Genomic DNA, 25,680 nt, shown 5'->3' with positions numbered 1-25,680 from the left:
ACACGAATTCTTTAGTTTGTTGATTAAATACTTTGTCTATTTCTTTTTACTGCTTCATTGGCCTTTTACCACTTATTTGCATATTCACCTGCATGTTATCATGGAAAGCAAAAGGTAGTCAGTTCAAATTTGTTTACCTGTCAATAGGAGCTTTAGTTAAAAATTTGGTGAGAAAAACTCAGTTATAATATCTTTTACTGGATTTTCTGGGCTTTACCATTCTACTCATATTACTAAGAACAACTGGAAGTTTGCTCTAGGTTATTAGAGAGATGATGGAAAAAAACTGTGTATTACTGGAGTATGGGGGAAGTTATTAATGATGTGATAGTTTTAGGAAAAACCTTAAAAACACCATAAAGTGGCACCTCTGTCTTATTAGATTAATATTTTATTTTAAACCAAGAGGGTTTTAAATTTTTCTTCTATACAAAATTTTTAATTCCTATATATTACTTTAATGGCCCTTTATTCAGTTTGGTTGCTAATATTGATAATATAAATAAAACTGAATTTGAAATATTAATACTGGTTGCCTCTAAATGACATAAAAGTGTTCATACAATTAAGAGCTTCAAATGAATAATAGAACATTCACTTTGGTGGCTTCTCAAATTTCACATGTAGGAACTTAATTTTATAAAGTAGAAAATATCTCTTCTGAAGTGTCAAAACTACATTTCCTTGTCAACAATTTTATAATATGTCAAATGAATTCAGATAGCAAACTTGTTAAGAATTAGAATAAAAACCACTCCAATAAAGGGTCACAGAGCTTGGCCATCATGATGAGAGGTTATACTAATTTCATCACATGATAGGTAATTTTAATAACATGTGATAGAAAACATGACTTCTTTACAATACTTCCAACTACTTCAAGAAAATGATCTATTTCCCCAGTGTCAAAGATTATACAGACTATTAAACATTACTCTTCTAGCATTTATATTTTTCAAACACCCCCACTGAACTCTGTAGTACGTAAATTTAGCATACTTCCACACTGTATGACTGTAAATACAGTGCTTAGTGAAGTGCTTGACAAATAGTACTTAATAAAGAGGAACAACTATTATTTTTACCAATAGCTATTCAACTTTCTTATATAGAAGAAATTATACATTTTAATATATATTAATATATTTATATATTTTCTATAAATTTATATATTTAGTATATATATTTTTATATATTAAAAAACATGTATTTTTTTGGTAGAGACGGGGTTTTGCCATGTTGCCTAGGCTAGTCTTGAACTCCTGAGCACAAGCAATCCACCTGCCTTGGTCTCCCAAAGTGCTGGGATTACAGGTGTGAGCCACTGCACCTGGCCACTATCCAGCATTTATGACTATATTATGGTACTTTTCATAATTTTAAAAAATGCTCTTAGTAGTAGTACTTTTCACAATCATCTTATTCACATTTTTTTTTTGTACTTAAACCTTCTCCTATATCAACCAAAGTTCTGGGTTTAAAGTCCTAGGTTTAGGAGATGAGACAAGTCAGGTTTAATTAAGATATATTTAGCAAGCATCTTTATACTTTCACATTATTATGACAGAGGCCATGTAGAGTTACATTGACAGAAATGACTCCAGCTCTTTTGAGAATTCAAAATTTAGTCAATATAACAGATTATTAGATATGCTGATAAAATAGATTATATAAGTATGTTCAAATGAAAAATAACTACTTTTATGTAGGGTGCCTTAATAATTTCAATTATAGCTGAAGTTGGATCTTAGAAATTGTTTAGCTTATTCTTAAATTTGCTATGGTAGAGTAATACTAGAGAATTCAGAAAGAGGGCATTTGTTCTAAATTGCAGATTTGTGAGGGTTCCTTTCTAGGTCATCTCAGCCAAGGCTTCACAGTATGAAAACCAATGTTCCAACTTAGAAAAGCAGGTCCACTGAAGAAACTGCTTTCAACATTCACTTATTTTACAAACGTTTTCTTTGCTAAGAGATGGACAAGTGTCAAAATACCACTGTGTATAGTTCCATGTTCTGATTGGATCCAGGCTACTCTCTACAGGAAAAATAATATGAAATCAGAGTCTCAGAAAAGAAAAAATTCCCAGAAGGTAGATTATGGCATATAGAATTATGTATGTAAAGGGATTAATGTATTCACTAAGAGTATTCACTTTTATAGAACAAAACCAATGAAAAGTAAAAAAAGAATGTCCTGTTGTAAAATAGGCATTTTATCAAAGAATAATATATAAACTCAAAAGTTCTGGCTATGAGGAAATGCCATACAACTAGTATGGCAGTCCCAGAGGAATGCCACAAAGAGCATAGGAGGGAGACTAAAGCTGAAGGCAGACACGTGTGTTTCATTGCAAACACTAGGTCCTTCTGCTCCATTACAAGTTCATCATTCTTTTCAGATAATGCATTATCACCTACAATTTTATGGTATTAAGTAGGAGAAAAGGGGGCAGTGAGTTGTAGGTTAGGTAAGGCTGAATTAGAAATGCCTTTCCTGGCCAGGTGCAGTGGCCCATGCCTGTAGTCCCAGCACTTTGGGAGTGAGAGACGGATGGATGGCCAGAGTCCAGGAGTTCAAGACCAGTTTGGGCCACATGGTGAAACCCTGTCTCTACAAAATATCAAAGTCAGCTGGCTGTGGTGGCACACATGCCTGTCGTCCCAGCTACTAGGGAGGCTGAAGTGGGAGGATCACTTCAACACAGGAGGTTGAGGGTGTAGTGAGCTGTGATCTTACTACTGTACTCCAGCCTGAGCAACAGAGTGAGACCCTGTAAAAGAGAGAGAGAGAGAGAGAGAGAAGTGCCGAGCAACAGAGTGAGATGAAAGAGAGAGACACACACAAAAAAAGAGAGAGAAAAGAAAGGAAAGGAAAAGAAAAGCCTTTCTCTCCATCTCCCAAATTTAACACAGTATGTACTTACAGCATGCCATTGTTGGCTGAAACTAAACTGCTACCCTGAAGTGAATATGGTTTTGCTTCCTATTACAATTACAATGATGATCTTTTTTTTTTCCCTTTTCATTGTGTGTGTGTGTGTCTGTGTGTGTGTGTGTGAGAGAGAGAGAGAGAGAGAGAGAGAGAGAGAGAGAGAGAGAGAGAGAGAGATTTAACTTTTTACTATGGAAAACCGCAAACCTACATCATACAACTTTAACAATTAACAATATTCTACCATTCTTATCTATTACTTCCAAATTTCTTTCTTCATAGAGTATTTCAAATAAAATCTCAGCTATTATTTTAGTATAAATCCCTAACGAATAAAAACTAATTCTTAAAACCTCACAAACACCTTTAATATGCCTATCAACATTGATAATTTTAAAATGTCATCAAATAGTCAACAAATTTCTCCAACTGTCTCAAAAGTATCTTTTTATAGTTGGTTTGCTCAGATTAGAACATAAACAAGGTCCACATATTGCATTTGGTTTATAGATCTCTTTTAATCTAAAACATTTACCTATCTTCCCCTCCCTATTATTATTCCTTTGTTAAACTGGGTAATGTCCCACATTCTGGATGGTGATGCCATTTAACCTGTTCTTTTAGCTCTTATATTTCCTATGAATTGGTAGTTAAATCTAGAGGCTTATTATTAAATGATTTGGTATTTTATGCACATACTTTGGGGGAAATGTATGGCAAGTTTTCTAAAGTTTGGATTCAGGAAAATGACAGCTGAAAATACATTTCTGGCTAATGAAAACATGTTTCTAGCTAAAGAAAAAGGAGACTACTTATATGTTCTTGTAACCACTTTCCCATGTATTTATTGCAGTTATACTAAATGTAGTATAACTGTAAAAGCTGTTTTAAAATAAATCCCAAACATCACAAATGAAATATGATTATTTCCATGAAAGTATAATCTTGTCCCTTTTTCTTTCCTAGAGTTAAACTGACTATATCTAGTGAATAACCCAGTCCCTTTCACTAAAAGTAAAAAGGACAGTTAGATGCTATGTGATCAGGAGGAAGATCTATATCTAATGGGACTTACCAAGAATTATATTTGATTCCTAATATTACCATACCTTTCTGCTTTTAAGAAAGCTTAAAGAAAGTTATCTTTTAAAAAGACAAAAAAAGGGGGCTCAGTAGGAACATGCAGCATAACACCCAGGAAAAAAGTGAACAAAGCTATTAATAAAGTGTGTGGGTGATTTTTATTTATATAGATGAGAATGTTTTATGTATGATTTTCGAAAGGTTATGCAAGAACCAATTGTACTGAATTGTAATAAAACTGCTCCAAACTGGGAATTTTCCTGACACACTGCCAGTTCATCTTAGTGGAGGCTGGAGACAATAGGGTTTCTTATTGTCCTTATCCCAAGTTCATACTGAAGACGGCTAATTGATGTCTACTGAAACACAATGTAAAGGAAAAATTAAACATTTCATTTTAGTCTATATGTCTGGAAAATACACAAAGACAAAGAAATATGAAACTGTCTTTATTGTATGCTAGTAAAAAAAAATCACTGTTTATTAGAAACCTTGCCTACAGAATGAATATATTTTATTTTTATTTAGTTTTATTTATCATTCTTTTGAGAGGGAGTCTCACCCAGGCTGGAGTGCAATGGTGCCATCTCGGCTCACTGAAACTTTCACTAGTACCTGTCTTTAACACCAAGCAGGGTCATTTACTGACAGAACAAGACTACAATTAATTTGTTCAAGTCAACTAAATTTCAAGGAACAGCCACTATAACAACAAATTTAATTACAAAATTATAATAATGTATATAAATAATTTGAAATGACTTAACCATTGGTAATACTTAAAATAGCCAAAATGTAAAGTACTAATAAGGAGGATCATTTTGACCTTTGAAGCACTATGACTGGACAGGTTTTACTGAAATCTCGTTAATAGGCCAGTATTTCTTTTCAACTAACTAGCTTCCTCTTCCATAAAAAAAGAAAAAATTTAAATAGCAAATCACCTACATGTTATAAAGGAGAGACTTATAATCAACTATAATCAAGTACAATAAACCACGATATTATAAAACCACATATTATAAAAGACAGAAACAGTCCCTAACTTCACTTCTTTGAGGTCACTTCATTATTTACTAGATTCAATATTTGCCTATTTTAGGAGTTTAGCTTTAATGAAATTCTGGTAACGCCAATGTTTTTCTGCAGTAGAATTACGTTGGAGGATTAAAAAGAAGTCTGCATTAGATGTAGGGCTATCAGGAGCTATCCTGCTAGGACTTGACCTCTTCAAGGAGTTGCCTAAGGAACTGTTCTGTAACAGATTCAGGTGGAGTTGCCAGAAGGGCAACTGAGTTTATCATCTTTCTTTTCCTTCTTTCTACAGGAAGTTCCTCTGGCATGCTTCTAGGTGTCTTTCTAGCAAAGATTGTGATCAGATCATTATTTTGGTAAATTTCTCAAATGTGTTCCCAAGCAACAAAAATGCCTTCAACATGAAAGGTTTATGAAGAGATGGAGGAGCAGCACGTGGGAGCACTTGTTGCAGAAAACTTGTATCAGCACCATGGCCTAGTGCAGCATTCTCCAAAAAAATTAAATAAAGAATTAGGAAAAATTAGGCAAGGAGAAGAACACTGATACACAAACAAATCTTTGCAGCAAGTGTAAAATAAGACTTCCTTAAACTGTTCATTTTTATTCAATTAGAACACACTAAAAGCTATAGTGTAAACAAGATTGGATAGAAACATTTGAAACATTAAGTCCCTATCAGTATTTTAGCCATTTGTGGTGTGTCTGGGACTCAGACTTAAGCAATAAAACATATATATATATATAATATAATTGTTTTTTGTTTTTTTACACAACTGAGCAAACCTTCTGCAGGAAGCAATATTTTTCTTTTTAAAAAGCAATTTGCATATGTCTAGTGTATCCAGTGACATTATTTTGATCTAGTGTATCTGGTGACAGTATTTTGAATTTGAAATTTACTTTTATTCAAATCATGAAATTTACCATATTATCCTATCTACTCAGTACCAAATATTTAAAAAAATTCGCTAACTTAAAAAAAAATTATGGCAGGGCTGGGCATTGTGGCTCATGCCTGTAATTCCAGCACTTTGGGAGGCCAAGGCCGGAGGAACATTTGAACCCAGGAGCTTGAGACTAGCCTTTGCAACATAGTGAGTTCCTGTCTCTACAAAAAATGTTAAAATAAGCCAGGCATTGTGGTATGTGCCTGTGGTCCCAATTACTCTGAAGGCTGAGGTGGGAGGAGTGCTTGAGCCCAGGAAGTTGAGGCTGCAGTGAGCTGCGACTGTGCCACTGCGCTCCAGCCTGGGTAATGAAGTGAGACTTTGCCTCGAAAAAAAAAATTATGGCAAAGTAACTATAAATATATAATAAACTGAAAAATCAAAAACGCAATTAGCAAAATATAAAATAAATGTTAATAAATTTGGAATCAATGTTTATTCACTTTGCGTTGCTCTTATAACTTCTGGGGTTCAGTCCAATATAGAGAGCCTGAAAGTCCTCTTATTCTCATAACAAGATAAAAGCTGAAAAAATGAGAAAATTTAAAAAATCTTAAATCTATCACAGAATTGAGGTTGCAGGGGAAACCGCTGCCTTGAAAACTGGGGAGATAGGTAATACCGAGTATTATAGCCTGCTAGAATCAGAAACTACTGCTGGAGCCAGCCATTGGTAGGAATACTTAAAAGAGTAATTTGACTAATTGTCGGAGACTGATCAGGGACTAGCTTTCTTGACAGACAAAAGCTCCTAGAGGCCCAACATGGTAGATCCCCTTTCATGAGTTTTACTTCCAGAATATCCATTACTTTCTCACCATGAAGACCAAAGAACAATCTCCATGTGCTTCCATTCCATCAGTGGAAAGTGAAAAGTAACCATTTTCAAGTGTGCCCAGAGCATTTTGCTGTACTTAACAAATGCTTACTCTCAAGGGAAACTATGTTACCACAGCCTAGCCTACATGGGAAAATAAAGCTGAGAAGCATATCTGAAGGTTACAGCCCACAGCAGGCACAGGCTCACTGAAAGACTAAAACTCCATCATAGAGTTAGAGAATGCTTCCCTTTCCCCCACATCTTACCACCACATCAGGAGCATTCCTGTGTAATATCAGAGGATTACAAATGAAAGATCTTCAAGGCTCAGACCCTTAATAATGAAAGAAGAGTCTTTTAAGAAACTAAAGATAAGGGCAGCCAAAAACAAGGACACTAGAGGAAACTTTAGCCTCTGACATCTACAGCGACAGCAAACAGTAGACACGGTCAGCCAGATAAACATAAAACCTCACCTTAAACATCTGTTTACCTCAGTTCCTTTCACTTGATACACCAGGTCTAGTTTTCGACAACAAATTACAAGGGATGCCATATTAGTCTGTTTTCACGCTGCTGATAAAGACATACCCTAGACTGGGCAATTTACAAAGAAAGGTTTAATTGGACTTACGTAAGTTCCAAGTGGCTGGGGAAGCCTCACAACCATGGTAGAAGGCAAGGAGGAGCAAGTCCCATCTTACATGGAGCAGCAGGCAAAGAAGCTTGTACAGAGAAACTCCTCTTTTTAAAACCATCAGATCTTGTGAGACTTATTGACTCTCCAAGAACAGCATGGAAAAGACTTGCCTCCATGATTCAATTACCTCCCACTGTGTCCCTCCCACACACATGGGGATTCAAGGTGATATGTGGGTGGGGATGCAACTAAATCATATCATTCCACCCCTGGCCCCTCTCCAATCTCACAGCCTCACATTTCAAAACCAATCATGCCTTCCCAACGGTCCCCCAAAGTCTTAACTCATTTCAAGCATCAACTCAAAAGTTCACAATCCAAAGTTTCATCCAAGATAAAGCAAGTCCCTTCTGCCTATGAGCCTATAAAATCAAAAGCGGGTCAGCTACTTTCTAGTTCCAAAATGATCTCCTTTGACTCCATCTCTCACCTCCAAGTCATGCTCCGTCCCTGTGGCTTTGCAGAATATAGCTTCCCTCCTGGCTGCTTTCATGGGCTAGCACTGAGTGGCTGCAGCTTTTCCAGAAGCACTGTGCAAGCTGCCAGAGGATCTACCATTCTGGGATCTGGAGGATGGTGGTCCTCTTCTCACAGCTTTACTAGGCAGTGTCCCAGTAGGGACTCTGTGTGGGGGCTCTGACCCCACATTTCCCTTCCACACTACCCTAACAGAGGTTCTCCATGAGGACCCTGCCCCTGCAGCAAACTTCTGCCTGGACATCCAGGCATTTCCATACATCTTCTGAAACTTAGGCAGAGGTTCCCAAGCCTCAATTCTTGACTTCCGTGCACTCAAAGGCTCAACGCCATGTGGAAGCTGCCAAGACTTGAGGCTTGAACTGTCTGAAGCCACAGCCCAAGCACTATGTTGGCCCCTTTCAGCCATAGCTGGAGCGGCTGGGACGCAGGGCACTGAGTCCCCAGACTTCACACAGCATGGGACCCTGGGCCTGGCCCACAAAACCACTTTTTCCTCCTTGGCCTCTGGGCCTGTAACAGGAGGGGCTGCTGTGAAGACCTCTGACATGTCTTCACATGTCACTGTGAAGACCTGGAGACATTTTCCCCATTGTCTTGGGGATTAACATTCAGCTCCTTGTTACTAATGCAAATTTCTACAGCTGGCTTGAATTTCTCCTCAGAAAATGAGATTTTCTTTTTAATTGCATTGTCAGGCTACAAATTTTCTGAACTTTTATGCTCTGCTTCCCTTATAGAATTGAATGTCTTTAACAGCACTCAGGTCACCTCTTGAATGCTTTGCTGCTTAGGAATTTCTTCTACCAGATACCCTAAATGATCTCTCTAAAGTCCAAAGTTCCACCAATCTCCAGGGCAGGAGCAAAATGCTGCCAGTCTCTTTGCTAAAACACATCAAGGGTCACCTTTGCTCCAGTTCCCAAGTTCCTCATCTCCATCTGAGACCACCTCAGCCTAGACCTTACTGTTCACATCACTATCAGTATTTTTGTCAAAGCCATTCAACAAGTCTCTAGGAAATTCCAAACTTTCCCACATTTTCTTTCTTCTTCTGAGCCCTCCAAACTGTTCCAACCTCTGCTGTTACCCAGTTCCAAAGGTGAGTCTACATTTTAGGGTATCTTTTCAGCAACACCTCACTCTGCTGGTACCATCTTACTGTACTAGCATGTTTTTACATGATGATAAAGATATACCCCAAACTTATAATTTACAAAAGAAAGAGGTTTAATTGGACTTACAGTATCAAGTGACTGGGGAAGCCTCTCAATCATGGCAGAAGGCAAGGAGGAGCAAGCCATGTCTTACACAGATGGCAGCAGGCAAAGAGAGAAAGCTTGTGCAGGGGAATTCCTCTTTTTAAAACCATCAGATCTCATGAGACTTATTCATAACACAAGAACAGCATGGGAAAGACCCACCCCCACTATTCAATTATCTCCCGCCAGGTCCTTCCCACAACATGTGGGGAATCCAGATGAGGTCTGGGTAGAGACACAGCTAAACCATATCATATGGCAAAAAAGGAAAAATCATAGTCTAAAGAAAAAAGGAAGCATCAGAATCAGACTCAGATATGGCAGAGATTCTGGAAGTATCAGACTGGGAATTTAAAATAATTGAGATTAATATGTTAAGGGCTCTAATGGAAAAAGTGGACAACATGTGAGAACAGATGGATAATGCAAGCACAGAGATGGAAACTCTTAGAATCAAAGGAAATGCTAGAAATCAAAAACACTATCAGACCTAAATTAGTTGTAAATTCATATTTACAATCCCTCTGATAGGCTCATCAGGAGGAAAGAACCAGTGAGCTTTAAGATATGTCAGCGTAAAATTCCCAAACTGAAAAGAGAGAAAAGAAAAAGAATATTCAAGAACTGGGGGACAATTATGAAAGGTGTTACATGTATATAATGGAAATAATAGAAAGAGAATAAAGAGAGACAGGAACAGAAGAAATATTTGAAATAACAATGGCTGGGGATTTCCCAAAACTAATGATATAAACCAAACCACACATTCAGAGGTTAGAAAACACCAAGCAAGATAAATACCAAGAAATCTATACCTAAGCATATCACATTCACACTGTAAAAAAAAAATCAACAATGAAGAAATTGAGTATCCAGTGAAATTATCCTTCAAAAGTGAAGAATAAATACAGACCGTCTCAGAAAACAAAAATGGAGAAATTTTTTGCCAGTAGACTTGTCTTGAAGTAAATATCAAAAGAAGTTCCTTAGTAAAAGGAAAATGATATAGGCCAGAAACTCAGATCTACATAAAGAAAGGAAGAATGTTTGAGAAAGAAATGAAGATTGTAAAATACAATCTTTTATTTTTCATATTGTTAACTGATCTAAAAGATAAGCTTGTTTAAAATAATAAGAGCAACAATATACTGGGAATTATACCTTAGGGATGAATGAAATATATGGCAGCAATGTTATAAGGGACATGAAGAAAGAATTCGATTATAGAAGAGGAATTGGGTTTCTCTGTTATAAAATACCTGAACTAACCATGAAGTTGTATAGGTTTATTTGAAAATGGACTTAGATTAGTTATAAATTCATATTTACAACTGTGGCATACATACAAAAGTGGTTCTAGGGCAATCACTAAAAAAAAAATCTCTAAAGTATAATATGCTAAAAGAGGAGATAAGATGGATTCTTGGCTGGGCGCGGTGGCTCAAGCCTGTAATCCCAGCACTTTGGGAGGCCGAGGCGGGTGGATCACGAGGTCAAAAGATCAAGACCATCCTGGTCAACATGGTGAAACCCCGTCTCTACTAAAAATACAAAAAATTAGCTGGGCATGGTGGCACCTGTAATCCCAGCTACTCAGAAGGCTGAGGCAGGAGAATTGCCTGAACCCATGAGGCGGAGGTTGCGGTGAGCCGAGATCATGCCATTGCACTCCAGCCTGGGTAACAGCAGCGAAACTCTGTCTCAAAAAAAAAAAAAAGATGGATTCCTATAAAATGCTTAATTAGAACCAGAGAAAACAGAAACTAAGAGACAAAAGATCAAACAAAAAATTAGGGCAATGAATAGAAAACAATTACAAATATAGTAGATATTAATCCAACTATTTCAGTCACTGCTTTTGATAAGAATGGTCTTAACACACCAATCAAAAGACGGAGGCTAGATGTGGTGGCTCACACCTATAATCCTAGTGCTTTGGGAGGCCAAGACAGGAGGCCAGGAGTTGAAGACCAGACTGTGCAACATAGTGAGAGTCTGTCTCTACAAAAAAAAATTTTTTTTTTTTTTTTTGAGATGGAGTTTCGCTCTTGTACCCAGGCTGGAGTGCAATGGCGCGATCTCGGCTCACCACAACCTCAGCCTCCTGGGTTCAGGCAATTCTCCTGCCTCAGCCTCCTGAGTAGCTGGGATTACAGGCACGCGCCACCATGCCCAGCTAATTTTTTGTATTTTTTAGTAGAGATGGGGTTTCACAATGGTGACCGGGATGGTCTCGATCTCTTGACCTCGTGATCCACCCGCCTCGGCCTCCCAAAGTGCTGGGATTACAGGCTTGAGCCACCGCGCCCAGCCCCCCAAAAAATTTTTTTTTTAAAATTAGCAGTGCTACTCCAAAAATGATTGTGTATGCTTGTCATCCCAGTTACTTAGGAGGCTAAGGTGGCAGGATAGCTTAAGCCCAGGAGTTTGAGACCACAGTGAGCTATGACCTTGCCACTGAAATCCAGCCTGGGCAAGAGAGAGATGCTGTCTCTTAAAAAAAAAAAAAAAAAGATGATGATGATGATGATTTGAGTAGATTAAAAAACAAGACCCAACTATATGTTATTGTTGTCCATAAGAAACCCACTTTAAATATAAAGACACAGATAAATTAAAAGGACAAAGATATACCATGCTAACACTAAGTGATAAGGCCAGAGTAACTATATTAACATCAGACAAGTAGATTTCAGAGCAAGGAAAATCATCGAGGATAAAGATAGGCATTACATAAATGACAAAGGGGTCAATTCTCCAGGAAGATGCAACAATTCCCTGTATATGTGCCTAACAACAGAGCATCAAAATATGAAGCAAAACCAGATTCAAATGTTTTTAGAAATAGACAAATCCACTATAATAGTTGGAGATGTCAACACCCCTCTTTCAGTAACTGACAGATCCAGCAAGCAGAAAATCAGCAGGATATAGTTGAACTAAATAGTACCATCCATCAACTGGATGTACTAACATTAATAGAACACTTCCTCTAACAACAGCAGAATATACATTCTTCTCCCACTTGTATAGAACATTCATCAAATAGACCACATACAGGCCATATGACACACCTTAACAAAGGTAAAAGAACAGAAATCATACAAAGTATGCTCTCAGACCACAATGGAATTCAACCAGAAATCAGTAACAGAAAGACAGCTGGAAAATCCCCCAATACTTAGAGATTAAAAAACACACTTTTAAATAAACATAGGAGTCAAAAAGGTAGTCTGAAGACAAAGTTAAAAAAATATATTTTGAACTAAAGAAAATTGCTGGACATGGTGGCTCACACCTATAATCCTAGCACTTTGGGAGACCAAGGCAGAGGGACTGCTTAAGCCCAGTAGTTTGAAGCTGCAATGAGCTATGACTGTGCCACTGAGTTTCAGCTCAGACAACAGAGAACCTGTCTCTAAAAAAGAAAGTGAAAATACCAACTGCTATGTAATAAGGAATTTGGCTGGCTTTTGTCACCTAGAGCTCTTGGGTCACTATGTGCATTGTAAATGAGTAGTAAGATTTTAAAAGGCATCTTTTATTTTAAGCAGTAATTCTCAACAATGGGTTTTAAATCTTCAGTAAATCATGCTGTAAACATGTACGGTCATCTAGGCTTTGTTGTTCCATTTATAGAGCACATGCAAAGTAGACTTAGCATAATTCTTAAGGGCCCTAGAATTTTCAGAATGATAAATGAACACTGGCTTCAGAAATCCCAAGCTGCATTAGCCTCTAACAAGAGAGTCAGCTTGTCCTTTCAAGCTTTGAAGCCAGGTACTGACTTCTCTTTGCTAGCTATGAACGTCCTAGACGGCATCTTTTTCCAATAGAAAGCTGTTTCATTTACACTAAAAATGTGTTATTTAGTGTAACTACCTTCATCAATAATCTTAGCTATATTCTCTGGAGAACTTGCTGCAGCTTCTACATCAGCATTTGCTGCTTCACCTTGCAGTTTTCTGTTAGGGGTGTGACTTCTTCCCTTAAACCTTATGAACCAATCTCTGCTAGCCTCCAACTTTTCTTCTGCAGCTTTCCCACCTCTATTAGCCTTCACAGAGCTGAATAGAGTTTGAGGCCTTGCTTTGGCTTAAGGGAATGTTATGGATGGTCTGATCTTCTATCCAGATTACTAAATTTTTCTCCATATCAGCAGTAAGGCTGTTTCACTTTTTTCTCATTTGTGTGTTCACTGGAGTAGCACTTCTAATTTCCCTTAAGAACTTTCCCTTTGCATTCACAACTTGGTTAATTGGTGTGGGAGGCCTACCAATTGACCTATCTCAGCTTTCAACATGCTTTCCTTATTTAGCTTAACCATTTCTAGCTTTTGCTTAAAGTGAGAGATGTGTGGTTCTTCCTTTCACTTGAACACTTAGAGGACATTTAGGGTATTAATTGCCTAAATTCAATATCGTTGTGTCTCAGAGAACAGGGAGACCTGAAGAAAGGGAGAGAAATGAGGGAAGAGAGAGTGCACAGAGCACTGAGAATACCCACAACGTTTATCCATTAAGTATGCCATCTTCTGCAGGTGCGGTTTGTGTCTCAAAAACGATTGCAATAGTAATGTCAAAGATCACTGAGCACAGATCACCCATAATGATATAACAATAATTTATAAGTTTGAAATACTGCAATCATTACCAAAAATGTGACCCAGAGACAAAGTGAGCACATGTTGTTAGAAAACTGGTGCTGATAGACTTCAGCACAGGCTTACCACAGACCTTCAATTCGTAAGAAACACAGCATCTGCAAAGGGCAAGAAGGTGAAGTGTGATCAAACAAGGCATGCCTGCATTAGGGTTTCAGGGCTGGCTCATCCACTTTCACTGCAGATGCAGAGCTGAGTTCAATGGTGGGCATAATGGGTGGTTGAGGAGCAGGCTGAAGTAGAGCTAGCACTCCCAGCCCCATGTCTTTCCTACACAGCAACTGTTTATTTATACAAAGTTTTTGCAGCAATAGGGTCTTGCTGTGTTGCTCAGGTTGGTCTGAAACACCTGGTCGTGAACTATCCTCCCCACTAAGCCTCGCAAAGTGAGGAGATTATAGGCGTGGGCCAGAGTGACTGTTTAGTGTTACCTGTTAGCTGCCTGAGGAAAGAAATCTGAAATTCAAACATGGAAAGATGCACAAAATCTTTGTTTGTTTGGGGAAAAGAATTGTTTAGTAGATAGAATTCTGCTTTATATTTATTGTGACAATCTGACGAACATTAATTTGCTTCATAAGTACCTATATACAAATTCTTATCCCATCGTGGGCTAGAAGTTTTAATTATTATAAGAGTATGTGTATGTGTTTAAGCGTCATAGAAAAATACATTTCATGGAAGAATGTGGGCAGGTATCAGCGATTTTAGTTCTATTACATTGTGAAATTCAAAGGCAAAGAAAATGGTATTAAAATCACATTCTTTACCGCACATGGTTCTACTTTTATAAAATGTCCAGAGTAGGCAAATCTACAGAGACAGAAAAAATTAGATGGTTGCCCAAGGCTGAGGACGAGAGGGTGAGGGCAAAGGGATATCTTTTTTTGGGTAATGAAAATATTCTAAAATTGACTATGGTGTTGGGTGTATAACTGTGAATATACTAAAGGCCACTGAATTGTATGCTTCAAATAGGTAAATTGTATTGTATGCAAATTATAGCCCAAAAAAGTTGTTAAAAGAAAACAATCTTGCTCTGTTGATATATCCCACTGTGGATTTAAAAATGTTTAATTTTAATATTAAAAACACAAGTAGCTGACAGATGTTGAGCGTCAATGATAAGAATAAGGGCTACGGAATATAGATAAAAGCCAGGTGAGCTGGCCATTTAATTGTGTTGTAGTATAAAAATATCTGATAAAAATTTAGTCACCACTGAAGCTTACAAGTTTTACATATAATTTTGAGTATCTGGAGTGGATGAAAATTTATAAAGTTAAGATGATCTTATCAGTAGAAAATATATTCTAAACCATTTTAGCCCAAAGAAGCATTCTGATTGCCTAATTTAACTTTGTAAAGGAGAAGTAAATCTTATAGCTGGTCTCTGTAAACCTCACAGCTGGAACATTCTAACAGCACCTTGCAGTTTCCAGTTATCAAAGTAAGTTACTTTATATACTAAACTAAGAATTTCATAATAGAAATAATGCAACACCAGGGGGTGCGGTTATCATGAAATAATTACACTCCTGAGAGATTACAGGCACAAGGCTGTACCCCAGGGGTGTGATTATCCCATGATAACCACATCCACTGAAATTGCCTTATTGAAAACATAATCTCTATTCACTGGTGAGACATTATTCAATAGGTGATTTTTTTTAAATGAAAAGACTTTTTTTAGCTTGAATCAGCAAGTGGATTAGAAAATTGGTCAGTTTATTTTTCATTGCATTCAAATTCAGAACCCAACACCATTATTATTTGCTTTCCTATTTGATATAGAATTTTGATTTTGTTTTTGAGAAATCTTTAAGAGTTTCTATTAGCTTAAGTACTACTGCTAATTTAAGTCAAACTTTAAAGGCATTAACTGAGCAATACAATTTTAAATAATTTACTTCTATGTACAGTTGTTATTTTTATTTTTTGAGATGGAGTTTTCCTCTTTTGCCTAGGCTGGAGTGCAGTAGCGTGATCTTGGCTCACTGCTCCGCTTTTTGGTTGGCTTCAAGTGATTCTCCTGTCTCAGCCTCCCAAGTAGCTGGGATTATATGTGCCCGCCATCACGCCTGGCTAATTTTGTATTTTTAGTAGACGGGGTTTCACCATGTTGGCCAGGCTGGTCTCAAACTCCTGACCTGGTGATCCACCAACCTCAGCCTCCCAAAGTGCTGGGATTACAGGCATGAGCCACTGTGCCTGGCCTACAATTTTTAATTCTTCTAAAACAATGTTCATTTAAAAAACTTGTAATTTACCTTCACTAATGGAAATACAGGTAAGCCAACAAGATGAAACTAAAATTAATGTTAATATTTGTCTGTCTCCTTCCAATCCTTTTTCTAAAAGTATCTGTCTCTCTACTACATGTCTACCTCAAGATACAAAGAGAAACACAAATGTAACTACTCTGTTTTATAACCTGCTTTTCTTATTTGATCAAAGGTTGTAAACAATATCCATATCATTAAGAAATCTTCATATAATTTAAAATAGCTGCATAGTATAGTATTCCATTGTAACAATATTTTATATTTACTTAATATCCTTTTATTAGATATTTAGGTGTTATCTATTTTTTTTTTTTTTTTGAGATAGAGTCTCCCTTTGTCACCCAGGCTAGAGTGCAGTGGCACAATTTTGGCTCACCACAACCTCTACTTCACAGGTTTGAGCAATTCTCATGCCTCAGCCTCCCGAGTAGCTGGGATTACAGGTGCACACCACCACACCCAGCTAGTTTTTATATTTTTAGTAGAGATGGAGTTTCACCGTGTTGGCCAGCCTGGTCTCAAACTCCTGACCTAAGGTGATTTGCCTGCCTTGGCCTCCCAAAGTGTTGGGATTACAGGCGTGAGCCACTATGTCCACCCTCTCTTTTACTAAAATATTATACACAACCCTTTGTGACTAAATATTTGAACATATCCTTGATTATTTCCTTAGGATAGATTCATGACTTGTAATAAGTAAAACATAATTTAAAGAAACAGAAAAAGGAACTTTGCTCCCAAATTGTCAACTGTTCTTACGTATAGTTTAAGCTGATGGTTCTTGACCTTGATGATGCCCAAACAGATCAGCAACTTTCATCATTTTATGTGGCATAAAGATGGTGAAAGTTACTGATTTTGTAAATCATAATTTTATCATACAGTTCAGATATTGTAAGATACATGATTTAAGAAATTAAAATACCCAAGGTATTTACAAATATTTGTTCTCATACCATGTCAGTTTGAATGGAAAAACTGGAAATGGAAATTTCCCTATCATCTTATTCTATAACGACTGAGGCAAAGAATTAATTCAGTCTGCTAGTTATTTCTCATCATGAACATAGCTTTTACAACACACCGGTAACTCTGCTTTTTTTAGCTGTTCCAATTACTCTGAAAATATATTTAATATGGGAGTACAAAGGAAAACATTAGCCTTTGGAAGAATATCATGTGACATTCAGTGTTTGAAAAGCCTAAATTTTAAGTTTCTTTTCCAATTTTAATTAATCACACATTTTAACATAAAAAAATTATCTGTAATTTCACCAAATTAACATCGTTTTCATTTTTCTGTTTCTTTCCAGTCCTAATTTACATGCCCCTAGATTTATATTAGAATTATAGCATAGATTCAATTGGTATTCATTAGTTTACTTAAGATATCAACAGTTTAGTTTGCCATTCCCCTAGTGTTGGATATTTAGACTGTTTACAAAGGTGAAAAATTAGAAATGATGTTGAAAATGTCTTCTCTCATGTTTTAAAAAAAAACTCTTTTAACACATTACCATCTTTCCTTTATATTATCCCTCTGTGTGTGTTTTGCTTATTTTTTCTTACAAGCAAAACGCGCGCGCGCACACACACACACACACAATTCCATGGCATTAATTTTGCTTACAGTGGTTTCACCAAACTTTCAGATCGTGAACAACATCTTTGGGGAGCAAGATGCTCAGACTTCTCCCACGTCTCAGGACTCTTCTTCAACAGCCCCTCTGCAACTGGGGCTTGGGAACCAACATTCACACAAAATACTTAAGTGAACCTTTACTTTAGGTAGGTTTGAGAAAACACTGGTTACAGCATCAGTGGCCAAACCCTTTCGGCCAGCTTTTTAAGAGCCATTCAAATCTGTTGTTATCATTTAAAGTCATCCAAGTTAGGCTGGGCACAGTGGCTCAAGCCTGTAATCCCAGCACTTTGGGAGGCCGAGGCGGGTGGATCACGAGGTCAAGAGATTGAGACCATCCTGGTCAACATGGTGAAACCCCCGTCTCTACTAAAAATACCAAAAATTAGCTAGGCATGGTGGTGAGTGCCTGTAATCCCAGCTACTCAGGAGGCTGAGGCAGGAGAATTGCCTGAACCCAGGAGGCGGAGGTTGCGGTGAGCCGAGATCCAGCCATTGCACTTCAGCCTAGGTAACAAGAGCGAAACACTGTCTCAAAAAAATAAATAAATCAATAAAGTCACCCACGTTAAATCTTCTGTGCTTATGTTTCTCTTCTAATCTTTGTTTTTCAGTCAACCTTTCCTTCTACCTCAGTTTTAATTCTTCAAAGCTCATTTTAGTCCCATCTCCTCTATTAGCTACATAATTTAACAGTTACTCAATTAAATAGAGTCTTACATAATACTGTACTTTGTTTTCCTGGCTAGGTTGTAAACTGGGAGTTACTCTATGTTAATTTGATGTGTCTGATTAGATTGTAAACCAGGGGTTGAGCCTGTATCTTCTATGAGCTTGGGTTCAAAAAATAAAACTTACTGGCTCATGTGCAAGATGTCAAATACAACAGAGTTGGCAAATACAATTATTTCAAAAAGTAAACAAAAAACTTCAGTTCTAAGAATTAAGCAAACGGAGGCAGAGAGATGTTAAGCAGCTTGCCTAAAGTTATACAGATACAAAGCAGCAAAGCACTTAGTAGCTATGTATGGAGCTACATAGATGCCTGGCTGTAAACCTGGCTGCAAACAAGGCATCTATGTAGCTCCACAGCTCCTCAGCCTGTGTGCTTAACCACTGAGTACAGGGCCCCTCAGAAATGATGGTTTCCTCTATATGAAGTGGTATTCCTTTTGCCTAAGGTGCTCACTGCTCTTTTCCCGTCTTGCATGTCTGCATCCTTCCCGTCATTCAGGTCTCAGCTTAACATTGCTTCCTTAGAGGAGCCCTTCCTGACCCTTAATCTAAAGTAATTCCCCGTTTAGTTCTCATCACAGTATTCAATTAAATATTCATCACAGAATTTATAAATACCTGACATTTTCTTATTTACTAGTTTACTGTGTGTCATTCCCAATATAATGAAAGGTGTTAGCATTGCGTTCCTAGAGCCTAGAACAAGGCCTGGCACAGAAAAAGTGCTCCATAAATGATGACTGAATAAATATGTTTATCTTACCAACTACTGATGAACATTTAGGGTTGTTGCCAATCTTTCACTACTATAAATCTTAGAAAATCTGGCTTATCACATTTTTTTTTTTTGAGATGGTGTTTTGCTCTTGTTACCTAGGCTAGAGTGCAATGGTGCAATCTCGGCTCACGGCAACCTCCGCCTCCTGGGTTCAGGCAATTCTCCTGCCTCAGCCTCCTGAGTAGCTGGGATTACAGGCACGCACCACCATGCCCAGCTAATTTTTTTTTGTATTTTTAGTAGAGACGGGGTTTCACCATGTTGACCAGGATGGTCTCAATCTCTTGACCTCGTGATCCACCCGCCTCGGCCTCCCAAAGTGCTGGGATTACAGGCATGAGCCACCGCGCCCAGCCAGCTTATCACATTTTTATTATAAATTACTGGAAGGCAAATTTCTAAAAAGGTATGCATGTTTTTCAGGCTTTTGATATATATCAGCAAATATATAAACCCTCTAGAAAGGTTGCTTTAATTTATGGAGAGGATTCAAATGTTCATGTAGGCTGGGCACAGTGGCTCACACCTGTAATCCCAGCACTTTGGGAGGCTGAAGCTGGTGGATCATGAGGTCAGGAGTTCAAGACCAGCCTGGGCAAGATGGTGAAACCCCATCTCTACAAAAAGTACAAAAATTAGCTGGGCATGGTGGCTTATGCCTGTAGTCTCAGCTACTCAGGAGGCTGAGGTGGGAGGATTGCTTGAGCCTGGGAGGCAGAGGTTGCAGTGAGGCGAGACCCATGTTACTGCCCTCAAGTCTTGGAAAGAGGATAACACACTCTCTCAAATAAATAAACAAATAAACAAATAAAATGTTCACTTTACCACACTTGTGCCATACTGGATGGATACCTTTTAAAAATCTTTACCAAGTTTTACAGGCAAAAAGGTAATATATTGTTTTAGTTTTCATTTCTTTGTTATTCATGTTGTTGAAAATATTTTCATATGTTTAATGGTCATTTGAATTCCTCCTTTTGTAAACCGTCTTTATGTTCTTTGCTCCTTCATGTTTGTTTGTTCATCTTCCTCATACTGACTTGAAAGAACATTTTCGTTTTGGAGACAGAGTCTGACTTTGTCACCAGGGCTGGAGCACAGTGGTGCAAACCTGGCTCACTGCGGCCTCAACCTCCTGTACTCAAACGATCCTCCTGCCTCAGCCTCTTGACAAGCTGGGACTACAGGTGCAGATCACCAAGCCCAGCTAATTTTTTTTGTATTTTTTGTAGAGACAGAGTTTTATCATGTTGCCCAGGCTGTCCTGGACTCCTGGGCACAAGCAATCCTCCTGCCTTGGCCTTTCAATGTGCTGGGATTACAGGCATGAGCCACCGTGCCCAGCCCTGAAAGAACATTGTATATATTAGGGGTATCAGCCTCATGCAGAGAAACCATACTATTTTCACAAAGGTAATGCTTTTCATCCTCTCCCACCCAGCTGCTCAATTCATTTAGAGAAAAAGAATTACTAATAAGTAGACTTCACAAGTCTGGTTCATATATGTTAAAACTTGATAGGAACCAAATGATTGAATATTTTTTTCTAGTTCATTCCCTTGATTCTGAAAAAGTTCATTTTACTAAGGAATAGTACTACAGTAAAACCCCAGCGTAAGAGGGGTCTAAAACTGTCAATTGTATAAATTGAGTGACTGAGTTATTATAAGGTGGCTGGAGAAGAGCCAATAATAACCAGCTTTATTATATCTGAATTCACATAATTGTGGGCATGCTTTTGTGAGGTTTTACTGTTTCCAGTACTCTACAGGTTGACTATTCAGTTAGCACAAGTTCTTTTGATTTTTAGCCAACTTTCTAACACAGACTCAAGAGAAATCAAGTCTACTGATTATTAAAAGAAAGCACTAAGTCTGGAGTCTATGTACTCAGGATCAGAGTAAGACAAGGTTGAGGCATAAAGGTCACTATTACTTCCGCCTGACCCAAGTCAACTCACAAGTCATGCGGTTGTAGGGGCACTACAAGGTTAGAGTGAAGGAAAAGATGAGAAAGATGCCACCACTTCCAGAAAACAGGTTATACTTTTCAGATATAACAACAAATCCCTGCGACTAAAAAAAAGGGTCAGAAATATTTCGGTACATTTCTGAAATATTTGTACTTCTGAATATGTTTGTACTTATATTTGTACTTCTGAATATGTCTGTACTTACTGAAATATTTCAGTACATTTCTGAAATAATGTACAAACATATTCAGAAGTACAAATATGTACTGAAAACCCATTTTCAGAAATACAATTTGTACTTCTGAAACACAAAATATTTGTATTTCTGAAAATGGGTTTTCAGTACATAATATATGCTACTCCATTTTCTTTGGGGCTTTATTTCCTTTGAGGCCTTTCTCCCTTCTTCTACTCATTAGCTGGGGGCAAGGGAGGAGACGGTATTAGGTATACAAACTTTTAAGGGTACCTGTACTGTGGTATCAGTGGGATGTTCTTTTGTCAGAGATCGCCAGACTTAAGTCCATATCGTTACTGTCTCACCTGACAATACTGAGCAAATAATTTCCTTCTACTTCAACTGAACAAATAGTTTCCTTCTATTTAAAACGGGGTTACTTGCCAGGCCTAGTGGCTCCTGTCTGTAATCCCACCACTTTGGGAGGCTGAGGCAGGCCCAGCAGTTTGAGACCAGCCTGGGCAACATGGTGAAACCCTATCTCTGTTAACAAATACAAAAACTAGCCTGGCATGGTGGTGTGTGTCTATAGTCTCAGCTAGCTACTCAGGGGCTGAGGTGGGAAGATAGCTTGAGCCTGGGAGTTGGAGGTTGCAGTGAGCTGAGATTGCGCCACTGCACTCCAGCTTGGGTGACAGAACCAGACCTTGCCTCAAAAAAAAAAAAAAAAAAAAGGGCTGAGCACAGTGGCTCACACCTACAATCCTACCACTTTGGGAGGCTGAGGCAGATGGATTACCTGAGCTCAAGAGTTCCAGACCAGCCTGGCCAACATGGTGAAACCCCCTCTCTACTAAAAATATAGGAAATTAGCCGAATGTGGTGGTAGGTGCCCATAATCTCAGCTACGTGGGAGGCTAAGGCAGAAGAATCGCTTGAACCTGAGAGTTGAAGGTTGAGGTTGCAGTAAGCCGATATTGGGCCATGGCACTCCACTAGGGCAACAGAACAAGACTCTGTCCCCACCTTACAAAAAAAGAAAAAGGTTTTTGTCATGCCTGTAATCCCAGCACTTTGGGAGGCCAAGGCAGGCAGATCACTTTGAGCTCAGGAGTTCAAGACCAGCCTAGGCAACATGACAAAACCCTGTCTCTACTAAAAGTATAAAAATTAGCCAGTGTGGTGGTGTGTGCCTATAAACTCAGCTGCTTGGGAGGCTGAGGCAGGTCAATCGCTTGAACCCAAGAAGCAGAGGTTGCAGCGAGCCGAGATTGTGCCACTGCACTCCAGCCTAGGCAACAGAGTGAGACACCACCTCAAAAAAAAAAAAAAAAAAAAACAGACAAACTTATCATTCAGCAAATTCCTAAACTCCTAATAGGAGAACTGGCACTTTGAATGCTATATCGGCTTGCTGGAAAGAAGCAGGAGCTCTAGCTATAGAATAGAGGCTAAAGATCGTATGCTGATTGAGAGTGAACCCTGGGCTCAGATTGAGGCAGCTATGAGATCCAAAGGGAGTCTAAGGAGGTGCATCACAGGTGTTGGTGGCCTGAGAGGACAGGGCTTTCATGCCCAGAGCTTTAATAGAGCAGTCCTGCTTTTGTATGTTCTTATACTGAGGTTTCATGTAAGATTTCTTTAAAAACAAACAAACAAACAAAAAAAAGGGTTCTGTAGCTGCTTTAAAAATGCAGCAAATCTCCAAGTACTATCATCCTTATTTTAAAATAAGGAGCTGAAGTTCATAAAAGTAAAAGGACTAACTTACGGTTATAGTATTAAGCAAATTATTTCTATCATGATCTATTACAAATTAGGGTTGGATTATTGTGCCTGTTTCAATAATATACTAACAAGGCACTGATAAATCTAAGTTAAAACTTCTCAGTTTAGTATCTTTTTACAAAAAGAACCAAAATGATCTAAACCAAATTAGACCAATTTTCTGAAGTAGACAGTAATAGGCAGGACAGTAAGTAACTTTAAGTCAAAAACAATTTGAGCATACTCACCTTGTTTTTATCTCTGTACTAAAAAGAGACGGCTGCTGAGGCTTTCAGTCCAGTCTAGTTTTATAATTCAGGAGGGCATGAATAGGAGAAAATACCATTTTTCTTCCATTTTTAGGCTACTAACCTGATCAACTATGTTTAATGTATTTTACCTCAAAACTTAGTTCACAGGGCCTTTGGCTGGAAAAATTAAACTTAATCCTATTACACAGCATTTCAATTCAACATCAGTTTCCCATTAATCATATTTTGGGAATGGTCTTAGTCCAAAAAAAGAAAAAACAAAAAGAAAAAAACCACACACACAAACCCTCATAAAACAATACCCAGAAAGACTAAAGAAAAATGTTGTTTAATCTGTCCTTGTTTGTCCTCTCCCAAAAACAAGTCATGTCTAGTGCCTACCTGAGCCATCAGTGGCAACCGAACTTGCGTTGATTCCAGAAAGACCAAACAAAGGACACTCTCGATCTGTGTTAACATGACCCCATTTGTGACATTTAATGCACCTCACATTTCGAACCTGAGAAATAATGAATGTTATTTTGGTTACTAAAATAGTAAGAATCTAACCAATGTTGAAATTCCTATTCCTTGATAGAATTTAAGCTAAAATTACGTTTTTCAAAGATCTCCAGGGAAAGAGACTCTGTAACTATATTTGGTAATTTAATACAAAGACTAAAATCTTTCACTATAAATTTTGCCTAGAAGCAAGCTGAATCCCATTTCTTATTGCCTTTTGCTTGGTGGCAATATAATGTCATTCAAAAAGAAATGGCAAAATACCAAAAAGAATTAGGTCATTATGTGAAGAATTTAAGCTTAAATTCTCTAATTTTAGTAAGTTTCGAATTTCTAAACTAGGAGCTGGTAAATATTTTCTTTAAAGGTCTAAATATAGTAAATATTTTAGGCTTTTTGGGACAGATGTTGTCTTTTATAACTACTGAATTCTGCTGCTGTAATAGGAAAGCAGGCGTAGCCAGTAAGTAAATGAATAGGCAAAGCAGTGTTCCAATAAAACTTTCTTTACCACAAGAATTTGCCCTCTGCTGATAGTCTGTCTGATTCTAAACCAATAATAGATTTAAATCTTTTCTTAACCTTGAGCTAATTCTCCAAATTTTTAGAAAACTGAAGAGACCAATATCATTGTAGCTCTCACTCTAAAAGCTTGATTCGTATCTTTTATCAGTCTACTACATTTAATGTTTTCTCCTCTATTCCTTATATTTTCTGATACAAATCAAAACCATAGTGCCCCTTTTCAGCTTACACACCTTTTAGGCATCAATATAAAGACATATTTATTAAAAAAAATTATTCTTACAGTGTAAAATATATGTCACTTGCCTGAATACCAAAGGGCTGATCTCTGATGTTCATGTCATCTTTGGCATATCTATTAGAGGAAATGTACAAGCACAATATTAAGAATAATTTAAAATACTGAAGAGCAGTTAATCAGAAAAATAATTTTATAGTTCTAAGAACATTACAAAATATATTACTTCAGTAAACATTTAGAACTATAAAATTTACTGTTTCAAAACACCATTTAGTTATTATGTGTCTAGTCTGATAATTTGTGATTTTAAAAACATGAAAAAGTATATAAAAGACTACTATCAAGCAGATTAGTTGAATAAGACAGCTAATTAAAATCGTTAAGAATAACTTTTCACATCAGTTGCCTCCTCTAATGATTGAAAAAGCAACATAAGATGGGATATCAGGTAAATACAAATTTAATGATACATATCTTGTCTTAAAAGTAAACCAGTCCTTACTTTTCTCGTGGGGCTCCTTTCTGCCATTCAAATTTGTATTCAGTCTCTCCCTCTGTTTCTTCTTTCTAAAAACATTCATTGAAAATTCTTTTAACTTTTCCATAAAATACAATGAATTGCAAGTAAATTCAGAAAAAGAAAATAGTCCTTTACCTCTTTATTTTCTTGATTGCATATCAAAAATATGGAAGAAAAAAGGTATAACAAGTTAAAAATGTCAACACAAAAGTCTACTGTATACACTATGATATATTACGTAATTGTCAAAAGAGTTCATTGGTTTTACTTTTTTTCTTCTTTCACAAGATAAAAATTTAGACCATTGCAGGATAAAATACAAAGTAAGAGATAGTACTTA

General features: G+C 37.4%; 1 protein-coding gene across 1 annotated transcript in view; it reads right to left on the bottom strand.

Annotated features, from left to right (window-relative positions):
* Positions 1–25,680, bottom strand: part of CIRSR (corepressor of RBPJ and splicing regulator) — a 47,949-nt gene that overhangs the window by 4,419 nt on the left and 17,850 nt on the right. Inside the window, 6 exon segments of the mRNA XM_078327382.1 lie at positions 23,935–23,967; positions 23,970–24,015; positions 24,017–24,052; positions 24,886–24,934; positions 25,323–25,387; positions 25,476–25,486. Coding sequence (XP_078183508.1) covers positions 23,935–23,967; positions 23,970–24,015; positions 24,017–24,052; positions 24,886–24,934; positions 25,323–25,387; positions 25,476–25,486 — 240 coding nt within the window.

Source organism: Callithrix jacchus, chromosome 6 (genome assembly GCF_049354715.1).
Source record: "Callithrix jacchus isolate 240 chromosome 6, calJac240_pri, whole genome shotgun sequence".
Lineage (NCBI taxonomy): Eukaryota > Metazoa > Chordata > Mammalia > Primates > Cebidae > Callithrix > Callithrix jacchus.
Note: the sequence above shows the minus strand (reverse complement) of the source record. Positions and strands in the feature narration are given on the sequence as shown.